We start from the raw sequence: 12,150 nt of genomic DNA on the forward strand, positions 1-12,150 counted from the left end.
CTCTCCTTCAGGGGCTCCCCCCAAACCCTGGCAAAACATCCACTTCAAACTGAAGGAGGATTAGTCCTGATTTTGATGAGATACAAATAAAGTGGCATCTGGTTTTCACTGAAGAAAAAATTATTAAATCAGCCCTAAATTTTAAGCACAACCACTGCATTTAAAACGCCATTTCCCCTATATTATGAGGGACAATATTCAATCCTGGGTCAACTCCACCTCTCCCCTGCTATGCCCTAGTTATCCTTTGTAGATTTGCTGATTCTTAATCACTAAGTCACTTTATTTTTTGGGCAGTATTACTGAGCCCCTACTATGTGGGAGTCATGCTAACTAGGTAGACCACAGTGATGAACAAAAAGATATTGCTTTGTTCATCTGTGTGTTTATACAAGTGCTCAATACTTACTTTCTACAGGGAAGACTGAACACACGTGTCTTTCTCTTTAAGACCTTTGTGCATTTATAAATACTGTTTGGGGTTTTTTGGTCTTAACTTACTCCTCCGCTACCAAGTCAGTGTGTCCTTTCCTGTGAAAAATTCCTAAATATTCTAGGCAAAGCTTGTTCTTAATCTCCCGAGTACCGACTACTGCATTCCCCAATGCGTCTTCGCAATTGTCAGCTCACTTTGTGAGCCTGGCCAAACCAGACTGTGAACACCTCAGGGGCAAGGACCACGTCTCTTTCATCTTTGAATCCCCAGGAAACACAGCATCACGTGCCACAGCATCCGCTCGTGCCTAACCACAGGCCGGTCACACTGCCAACATTCCATCCATAAGACTCTTCCAGCGGTAACTGCACTCCCTGGACCTTCCCTCAGGAAAGGTCATCAGAATGAAAATGAATAATGGTGACAATAAAGCAGAGAGAATACTGGATCGGCTCTAATGTATATAAAAGAATGTCATTTATAAAATTTGATATTGCTACAGTCTGAATGTTCGTGTCCCCTCCCCCAAATTCATGTGTTGAAATTCTAACCCTCAATGTGATGGTGTTAGGACGTAGGACCTTTGGGAGGTGATTAGGCCATGGGAGTGGAGTCTTCAAGAATGATATGAGTGTCCTGGTAATAGAGGCTCTAGAAAGCATCCTGACCTCTTCCACCATGTAAGGACATGCAGCGAAAAGGCCCCATCTCTGAGGAAATGGGCTCTCCCCAGACGCTGAATTTGTTGGGGCTGTCATATTGGGCTCCCAGCCTCCAGAACCATGCAAAATAAATGTTTGCTATTTACAAGCCACCTCCTTTATGGTATTTTTGTTCTAGCAGCCCAGACAAAGGCAGGTATGCTATCATTCGTGCTATCTTACCGGCATCAAGGATTCTGGACCAGACCACCTGGGTTTGAATATCAGCTCTGCTACTTATTTACTGTGTGGCTGAATTTGGAGCTCAGTTTTCTCAACTGGAAAATGGCGATAATAAGGGCACCTACTTCACAGAATTACCGTAATGTACCTCAAATGGCACACGTAACAGCGCCGAATAAGTGTTGGCCAAATCAAATGAACAAGCAAAATTCACACGTGGTTATGGCAACATGATGTTACATCACCTTGAAAAGCTGATGCAGATGACCGCCCTCTCTTTTGAGAAACAGATGTATTGTCGGGGTCCTGCAATATTTATGATTTTTTTATGGCATAAAATTATAATAATTCTATGGAATAAAACTATGGAATCTCTATGGAATCAGGAGAGAGAGTCCATGAGTTTCTCTGGGAAGAAAGACCTGAGGTGGGAAGGTTTGTTCGGAGTCTACAGCCAAGTCAGAGACACTCCCCAAATCTGTTTCCTTATCTGTGAAATGAAGGTCACATCGCTCCTGCCTTCGTATTCACTGGTCTGATTTGAGAACCTAGTAATGCTGACATGAAACCACTTCTACTCCTGATTTGCTACCGTTTCTACTGTTACCAATAACAATGAGTTTATATATGACATTTCCTGCGTTCTCACGGATCCTCTGACACATTATCAATACCTAGAGATCTGAAAATATGAACAGCTTTTCAATATTGATTTATTCCCTGCAACGTGCTAATAATAAAACAGAACATACTCATACACGGATTGGGATCAAGAACCCTTTGGAATTCAAGACAACGTGTAAATTGCCGCAAAGGGTCTCTTTAATTGGGATCAAAACATTTTTGACAGCTTTTGGATTTTAAAATTCTAGCTATTGTCACGTTCTGCAAATGTTTCTTTTTTTGGTTTGAAAAAAAAATGCCGTCAGCTTGAGCAGGAATACTTTAGATATGATAAACAACGAAAATTTGTCATTCCAAATGACAAAAACCCAGTTTTCCATTTCGTTGATATGTAGGACAAAATACTTCACTTAAACTCTTATCCTGCACAATTCAGTTGGTCCCATGCTGGGCAGCAACAGAGGTTTAGTAAACTGTTCCTGCTCATATCTCCAATGGACTTTGAAAAACCTCCATTTATCTGAAGATAAATTACATCAACAGGGATGACTTTAAGGAAGAAACAGAATTCTTTTTTCCTTTTTTCTTTTTTTTCTGAGAGAAGAGAAAGAGCAAGTGCCAGCGGGGAGAGGAGCAGAGGGAGGGGGGAGGGGAGAGGGGGAGAGAATGAGAATGAGAATCTTAATCAGGCTCCGCACTGAACATGGGCTACGGGCCCAAGGGCTTGATCTCAGGACTCTGGGATCATGACCTGAGCTGAATGAAATCAAGAGTCAGAAGCTCAACTGACTGAGCCACCCAAGCGCCCCAAGAAACAGAATTTTGAAACTAGTCTCAGGATTCAACTTAGATGTGACTCTGTTCAATGGTTCATCCTCTGCTTGACAATTTCTCCATCTTATGGTTGTTGCTTGAATATCCCCTAAGGGATGGTGAACTCACCATCTGGACCACCAGTACAGAAGGTGGTCCATCTAACTGACTGGTAGAAAACTCTTCTTTCTCAGAAATCAAAATTGCTTCATTGAAACTTCTATAGATCTTGGTTCTATTTATTGGATCACACAAAACAAGTCAGCTCCTTCTTCTATTACACAGCTCTTTAGAGAGATGAGCACTATTAATATGGGGTGTCCTGATCCCTACTGTCTGTGCTTCAGGCTTTAACATGTTCAGTCCTTTCTACTCGTTTTCCCTAGACTTGTGTGGAGGTTTATTAACAAGTTTGCAGAAGCCAGAGGCTATAGGAGCCTAATGTGAATCAAACAGGACTGGAGTGAAGTAAGCCAGACAGAAAACATTTAGCTCTGCCTTCCCCCTGATTTTCCAATAGGGATCTGACATTTTTCCACAAAGTCAAATGGCTTTGAGCTGAAATAATGATTTCACTGAACATACTCATATAACGATTGGGATCCAGCTGAAGAATCAAAAATAGCATTACAGAGTTTGGTGATCTCTTTCTTTGGGGCCAGTTTAGCCACCCTTGACTGAGGATTTAGATCTAGGTCAAGAATATAAACTACCTCTCCTCACTAGTTAAAATTTGGTGATTGGGATTTTAATGATCTGGGCACAGCTTATGTGATGGTGGGTGATATGATGGAACAGCAATGCCCTAAAATATGGCCCCTGGATGAGATGAATTATCTGATACTCTGCCTCACTCCTGCCCTTTTGGTTATACCAGCTGTCATGGTAGCAGGCAGACGGGATATTGGGAAAAGACTAGAGATGATGACATACTATTAGGACATATAAATCTCATGGTCAGGCTTGACTCACATGACTTGTCTTCCTCCAATAAAGATGCTAAGGGATCAATGACATCTTACAAGTTTCTACAAGCCTGTAGCTCTCTGACTCTTGTGTGTCACCCGGGATCCCATGAGGCTACACCTGTGTTGAGAAGTCTTGGCTCAACATATTTTCTAGTCCTCCAATTGTCTTAGCTGCCCTCTGTCCGGCTTACTTCACTCCACACTTGCCTGCACTCCTTGATTTGCCTATGTCCTTTTTCAAGTGTGAAGTTCAAACCTGAGCACAGGTCTCCAAACTATGGCCTACCCAGGAGAAGGAAAAGCTTCCCTGGTTACAGAAGTCATACTCTTATTAAGGCAGGAGAGGCTTTCATTAGGTTCTTAATCTTGCTGCATTCAAGCTCCTTTACTACCTGTGTTTGTGCCCTCATTCTAAACTCCCTTCTCCCAAGGCATCCCCCAGGTAAGCCCACCTTTCTCTTTAATACAGAGGTCAGCTGCCCTGATATTGACTGGGGCCAACAGGAGGCTAAATCCCACTTCTGCCTCCTATAGGCTGGGTAACTTGGGAAAGTCACTTATTCTGAGAGAGATAACAGGTATAGAGGCTAAGTGAAAAGACTTGTGCGCCAGACTACGTGAGGTCTAATCTTGTCTCCACCAACACTTACTGTCAATAAATTACTCAACACTTTTCTCTCCTCTATATCTTCAAGTACAAAACAGAGAACAATGGGGACTTCGTGAGGATTAAATGAGTTGTTACTTACCAAGGGCTTACAACAATGCCTGGCACATATTATGTGCTTGGTGAAGTAGCTATTATTATTTTCCCATAACACTGCTGTGAGGGCAAACTGAATAATGTATCTCAAGTGACTCATATGAGCTTAGTATACAGTAGGCAACCCAAAGAGGGGACTTAGTATCACTAGTGATTTTTTATACTAAAGATTTGCCATGATAAGCATTTTTCGGGGTACAGTTCAGTGGCATAAAGTACATTCGCACTGTTGTGCGGCCACCCCAGCCATCCGTCACAAGCACCATTTTCTTCTTCCCAAACTGTAACTCTGTACTTGCCAAACCCTGACTCTTCATCGCGTACTGCCCTCCTTGCAGGCCCTAACAACCACCAATCTCCTTTCTGTCTCTATGAATTTCATTTCTCTAGATATGTCGATATAAGTGGTATCCTTGAGAAAATGCCTACTTTCTGCCTCGATGTTTGGCTTAGAATTCAAGACCCCAAGATAAACGCAACATGACCCTGCTATTAATAAGGCTTAATTCCCTTTGTATTATGTCTTCAAATTTCATTCATATACTGGCAGGTGTGAGAACCTGCTTGCTTCTTCCTGCAGGATAGCATTCCATTGGATGCATGCACCACGTTCTATGTCCGTTCATCTGCTCATGGACACTGGGGTGGCTTCTTCCTTTTGGCTGCTGTGAATGATGCTGCTATGAACATGGGTGTACAAATATCTGTCCTACTGCAAATTATTCAGAAGTAACTTGTCTTCAAAACCCATTTTTACTGTTGAATTATCCTCCTCCCACCCTATGGCATCCTAATAGGAGTCAGGACAAAGGGGAGGAAAGGATAACGCAAAATGACTCAGGCACAGTAACGTGGCCAGTCGAGTTTGGTCTATACAAAACTTGAAAATGAACAAGTGAAATGCAAAGGAGGTGATCTATGTAAAGGTGTTTCATAAGCCATAAAGTGCTGAATGAATAAAAGGAAAAAACCACATCACTTAGACTCTTGCCCTCTGGACAAAACAGATCCTAGAACATTTTTGTTTTTCTCTTACCGCCAATGAACAAGGACCACCAACGTCAGGGAAGCCCTGGGGGTGAATGTGGGAGCTGACTGCTGCTGGGGGCTGACGGAAACACACACTGCCTCTTTGGTAGGTTCAACAGACCTATCAGCCCTTACATTTCCTGGTCACGCAGTGACAGATTTGTCTAAGACTGAGAACTCGTTCATTCTTTTTGATTACAGCAATTGCAGGGTGGCACAGGTTATACTCGGGAGAGTCTGGATGCTTTGACCAAGTCAAAAGACACTCACGGGTCTCCCTCTAGGATGCATGTCATTAACGTTGCCAACACACACAGAAATTTAACGTAAACTGTCACATTACCCACCACTCTTCAAAGCCCATCAATCTCCCATTAGACTACCAGGACTGTGTGACACTTTTATCGCAATCACACCGTAAGAAACATTGTGCAGTCAGTCACACTGAGGCCAAGTCAGGGAAGAGCCTCCCTTTGATGGACGATCACAGTTGATCAAGTTTGTCAGTCGCTTTATGTGTTTTTATGCTTGTTTGATATTCTTGCCCACCGAGTAGAGGCTTTTAAGGGCACATCTGTCAATGGATTCAATTTTGCAACGCCACGTGATTCTTTTACTTACCCCTGTCTTCTCATCAAAGATTTTGATACCTCCAAAGGAGATGGTTAAAAAGATTTTCTGTTTGTGTTCTCCTTTGGAACGTGCGCCAGCAACAACGCCCTGGTGAAAGGAAGGACATGGTTTTTACTTGAGTGTTTTCATTTGAAGATTCCCTCTGGTCCCAAAGGCATGTCAGATACCATCAACTGATGCCACCAATCATGCACGCTCCTCTCCCTTCGCCCCTTCCATGCTTCCCTGCCCAATGTGCTTGCCCTTTCTTGATGTTTTATGGTAATACTTACCCTAACATGATATCTAACATTGGATAAACACATACCTGAACACTGCTTCACTTCACTACCCACGATTTATAGGATGCCTGCTTTATGCCTGGATATTTGGCTCAGAATTCAAAACCCCAAGATAAACACAATATGATCCTGCCATTAATAATATTTTGCTGGGCTTCATATTGGATATGGTTTTAATCTTTTAATTTATTTTTCTTAATGTTTATTTATTTTTGAGAGAGACAGAACACATGCTGGGGAGGGGCAGAGAGAGCAGAAGACACAGAATCCATAGCAGGCTTCAGGCTCTGAGCTATCAGCAGAGAGCCCAAAGCGGTGCTTGAATTCACCAACCCCGAGATCATGACCTGAGCTGAAGTTGGACGTTTAACCGACTGAGCCACCCAGGTGCCCCTGGTTTTAATCTTTTAAATAAAGATGAGTCACAGAATATATTCTTAAATATGATTTTATTTTTTTTACTTCTGGGAAAAGTTTTCATAGGAAACAATTTTAGAGATTAGAAAGAAAATACAAGAAAATAAAATCCATTGCCAGACTGCACGTCTCATTTTTGTTTAGAAAAATATGATCATCATAGTTATGTGCTTATGGTTTGCCATTTTAACAACACACATTTTCTTTTTCCTCTACCCTTTTTGGTAGGAAAGAACTGCCAAATGCATTCCATTTATCAATACACCTGTTTTCCCACTTTTCCAAACTTTTGTATGTATATGAGTCAACGAGAAGGTAAATACCACAAAAGGCAGGAGGTTACTCTGCTCACTGCTCTATCCCTGATGCCCAGGATAGTCCCTGGAGGGAAAAGGCATGCCGTAAATTACTGTGAGATGAATGTGCTATCCAGAGTTCTCCCAAAGTGGGTAAGACGCAAGTTAAGAGTGAAGACACTTGCTTTTTAAACTAGCTTCTGTGGTGGCCAGTGACAGGTAAGCAGGGGCTTCATATTAGGGTACAGCTTAGAGGGTAAGTACATTTCAAGGGATTTACACTCAGGGTGGGGGAGTTCCTAGCCCTGCATTAGGTGTTTTGAAGCTTCGAGCCCCTTCATCACTATTAGCTTGCACTGATTGTAAGTTTAAGGCCAACTATCAGCAGTTCTAGTTCTGGGCTTTTAGGAGTAGAAAAGTCTAAATAATAATGATTTCATGTTTCCAGGAGGTAAAAGTCGTTTGTGCTGCAGTCAGAACAGCACGTCCGGAACCTCAGTGAGGGAACCTGTGGCGTTAGTAACAAGGGTGACCACGAGGCACGGCGACCAGGGGTCCCCTTGAGACTGCTCAGTTATCCTCAGTGTGGGCACTGGAAATATTCTGTGCCATCTGAATATCTGGGTTATGCTTCTGGCTTTCTGCAATCTTGGACAAAGTACTTAATTCTCACTTCTACTTCCTCAAGTGTAAACGTTATCCTTGCATGGTTGAGAGAAGTGAAAATTCGTGACAAGTATGTAGCACGGTGCTTGGAATAATGCAGGGAGGTCATGAAAATTTACTTCTTTTTGTAAATGGATGACTGTCCCTCACACTCTGTGGTCCAGTTCCTGTTTGGGGACCTACTAGTAGGAAATTCACCCCCTCCTGAGTCACCTACTTGTTCTCGAGCACCACACACTTGCAGACGTACAGAATGTCATTAAGAGAAAATCTTAATGTTTCCAGCTGACAGATGAGGAAAATGATGGCTGGGAGGCAGGGATGGGCAGTGCTGGGGTGGTATAGGGGGCTGGCAGAGAGCTGGGACTACAACTCAGCTCTCCAGACTAGACTCCTGGTACAGGGAGCACTTGTTCCTCTATGTGGTGTCTTCTTTCTAGCAAGCCACAATCTCTCGCTGTAACCCACCCCAGCGTTGCTCCTTCAGCCCCTCCGGGCTACAGCACATTGACCCAAGATCCCTCCGTCAATGCCTGCCCTTGAAATAGTTAAAGGGAGGGACTCACCCCCAAAGCCAAGTCCTCTGTCTCTATAACTGCCCTGCCTAGTTAGAGGTTTCTAGAGTGCTCATTGTGCAGCTTGCTTTCCTGTGAATTCACTGAGGGATGATTTTAAGGAACATGGGGGATTAGCCAAAGTACATTTTTTAAAAGTTTATTTATTTTGAGACAGAAAGAGAGAGGGAGAGAGAATGAGCAGAGGAGGGGCAGGGAGAGAAGGAGAGAGAGAATCCCAAGCAAGCTCCATGCTGTCAGCACAGAGCCCGATGCAGGGACTGAATGCACAAACCGTGATGAGATCATGACCTGAGCTGATATCAGGACCCAGACACTTAACTGACTGATCCACCCAGGCACCCCCAAAGTATGTTTTTGTAGCCCCAGTGGTAATTCTTATTTCTAATGCCACCGTATCAGAGACACCGTCTCTGAGCTCTGCCCCCTTTGCCAAACTGCATCTAACTCTTTCTCCTTGCTTTGCTCTTCCTCATTGGCCCTTACCGCCATTGACATATTTTTTCATTTGTACCTTTGCCTGATGGAACAAAAGCTCATTTGTGCATGGAACTCTGTTTTATTCATCCTTTGTGCCTTGTATGGAGAATGGAGCCCGGCATCAAGCAGGCACTCAAAAGGAGAAGTGACCCTCACTCGGGAAGTGGGCGAGCCAAATTTGGAACCTAGGGAAACTTCACTTTGAATGCTGTGTTCTTGCCTGGCTTTGGAATAAACTAACTTACGCTGCCACCCCTCTGCAGCTGAACCTCCAACCTCAGATATCCGGACACAGACAAAAGAAAAACAATAAATCGTAAATGGAAGGACTGGAAGGACACCATCAGAGGGGAGGGGAGAGCCCTTCCTTCTTGGTTAACTCCTCTTAGGTGAGAACATCACAGCCCACGGTGGAGAGAGGATAGCACCTTTGATCAAGAGGAATAGCTTCAATGTTTCCATCTCCAAAATAGTCCTATTTAATAGTCCTTAGCTCTCAGAACTACTGTGACATCCAATAGCAATAATTCCTGGCACACAGTAGTGACTATATCATGCCCCCCGCCCTTTGCTTCCTGGTTCCTCACAGCCATCAAAGAACTCCCTAGTAGAACAGAGCTGTAGATTTAAAAAAAAAAAAAAAAAAAAAAAAGGATGGAAAGAGCAAACACACATGTTCCGGAAGCATTTATGCTTGGGGCTGCTGGTGGTAGCTTTACATGACAAATGAAGGAGGGAAGGACTATCCATGCAGTGCTGTCTATGGGGAAATAAAGCTATGATTTTATCAAGCATGTTTTTCCTGTGAGACAGGACCCTGAGTCAAGCTCTGAAAAACCGCACTAAGTCCAAGCAAGTTTGCCAGCAGAGAGCATGCCTCGGGGTCTCATCTCCCGACAAGATTATTCACTGATGGTATGCAGAACCAGCAGAGATCAGGGAGACAGCTCGGACTGGGGGGTCAGAAGATGTGGATGCAGGTGCCGTCTGGGGCACTGTGCCTCCCATTAGCCACCGGACTTAATAAGCTGCTGTTGGAAATCTGGAAAATATAGTCAAGCATTTTCTTGGGTACCTACCATATGTGCTACAAGTTCTCTTACACATCATCTCATTTAGCATACACCATAATCCTGGGAAGTAAAAATTACCTCTCTTATTTTACGTATAAGGAAACATAAGGCCAGGGGGGCTCAAGTGATTGCCTTAAACCTCAAGGAACTAGTAAGACAGAGAAAATTCAAACAGTGATCTGTCAGATTCCAGTGTTGGGGTTCCTTCTGTTAATAATCTTTTTAAAGAGCTTTTTTGGAAAACACAGACACACAAAAAAAGACTATACAACAAAGCACAGATAGGTCAAAAGTGTTCTGCAAGCAACCAGGTGCAGCCACCAGCTCCCAGACTCAATAGTGAAGGGGAACTTCACGTGAAAATAATCACATTTCTTAACTCATGAGGGTGTTAAGATATTGAAAAATAATTTTGCACATAGAGCACTTAGCACGGTGTGCTGCATGTAGGGAGGGCTCAGTAAATAATTATTACTGGCACGACTCCTGCTATTATGAAGCAATAGCATGTGCTAAGGCACCGTGTGACGTGACGACACTGGCATCCCTAAGGGAGTCACGCACAGGTAGCATCTCCATGAAGGAATTCACACACAAAGCGTCAGCCATGCCAGGCAGGATTAACTGCCCTGTCCGGCTCCAGGGTTGCTGTGGGGATAAGATAAGGTGAAGCACAGGAAGGGGCTCTGAGAAACCTCACCCAGCGTGGCGCCTGCACGTAATGGGATGGCTGTGATCTCAACGCATCCTGGAAAGCAGGGAGGAAAATGCAACGGACCTCGGGCACGAATAGCTGAAAACCTGGGATGCTATTTCAGAAAATTCCGTGACTTAAAAAAGCTGGTCTCCAATCTCGGCCTTCCCAGTTATCAGTTATACAAGCCTTGGAAACAATCACCTTAAGTCTCATTTTTCCCAGTGAAGGGGGAGGAGGGTGGCGGGTAGAATTTAAGTATCCTCCTCTGTTCTGCTCTGTGTCCAGAGCCTGGCTCCTATGGACTACATTCCCTGGTCCTCTGGGCTTCCTGAAACTCTGGCTTCCAGCTGGGTTCCACCAATGCAAGACGGGCAGGAGATCAGAGTCTGGATGGAGACAGAGGTCAGGGTATTCCATCCCGCATCCTTTCCTTCCTTGTGCTACATCTCTGGCAGTGACTATACTTTTGCTTGGTGGGGGAGGGGATTTCCCCTTCCATCCTGCTCTCCCTGGGTTTCAGCAGATATATTTCTTCCTAGTATGGAAACAGCTTTGTGCGGTGGCAGGTTTCTGGGAGCTTCACCATCCCTTGTTACCTTACTTAACCTTACCTACCCTTTGTAAGTACCTCTTGCATTAAGTGTCCTCATCTGACCTAGCCAGGGTGGGCTCTGCTTCTTATTAGGACCCCGAGTGACATGTTTAGAGCTCTGTAATTAGCCCTGTAGACAGTGCTTCTGGGAGACTGCATTCCCTTCCGGAGTTTCAACAACCACCGTTTTGCCTGACGTCTCTGAAAGTTGACTACTTTGTAAACCAATGATGTGTGGGTAGTTACTTACTGGTACGGGCTTAAAGTCTCATTGGGGAACCAAGGTAAATTAACTGCAGATACAAAACAGAGTATAATTAAGCACTAAACGACGTCTTATAAAATACGGGGCATCCAGAGATCTAGGTTGAATTCTGGCCTTAACACAGATTAAATGAAGGTTCTGGGGCAAATCCCTTCATATCTATGAACCTCAGATTTCTTATGTGTAAAACAAAGAGACTAATATCTACCTCACAAGATCAAAAGAGAGAATATACGGGGAAATGCTTTTGTTGACTCTAAATTAAAACAGGATGATGGTGGTGTTTTGCTGGAGAACCAGTGATGGCCTACTCAGAGTCGAAATTTGAATTCCCCCTAAAATCTTTATAAGAGAAAACTCCCTAAAGCAAGAAAACGGCACCAGCCTCAAAGAGTCTAGGAAAGGAAAAAAGACTCCCCCATATTGCCTAATGAGAACAAGTGGGTCCTTTTGCAAGGCTAACAGGCATTTTGTACTTCTCTGCCTCTTTTTTCCTGGGCAGTTGGCCAAATGGAGAATCGATCATTTATGTTTCTGTTTCTTAAAGAAAAACCACTGGGAGCTGAAACGTCAGCATTCTTCGTGGCAACTTGCAAACAATGAAACACAATTGTCTAGGAACCAAGAACTCCTCAATAAGTTCAGTGCATCTGACAGG

At 43.7% G+C, this 12,150-nt stretch overlaps 1 protein-coding gene across 8 annotated transcripts in view; it reads right to left on the bottom strand.

Annotated features, from left to right (window-relative positions):
- DAB1 (DAB adaptor protein 1) overlaps positions 1–12,150 on the bottom strand; it is a 406,170-nt gene that overhangs the window by 128,677 nt on the left and 265,343 nt on the right. For all 8 annotated transcript variants that reach the window (XM_042997380.1, XM_042997379.1, XM_042997376.1 and 5 more), the window contains exon 4: positions 6,139–6,237. In XM_042997380.1, the coding sequence (XP_042853314.1) occupies positions 6,139–6,237 (99 nt within the window). The remainder of the gene's footprint in view (positions 1–6,138; positions 6,238–12,150) is intronic.

Source organism: Panthera tigris, chromosome C1, assembly GCF_018350195.1.
Source record: "Panthera tigris isolate Pti1 chromosome C1, P.tigris_Pti1_mat1.1, whole genome shotgun sequence".
Classification (NCBI taxonomy): Eukaryota; Metazoa; Chordata; class Mammalia; order Carnivora; family Felidae; genus Panthera; species Panthera tigris.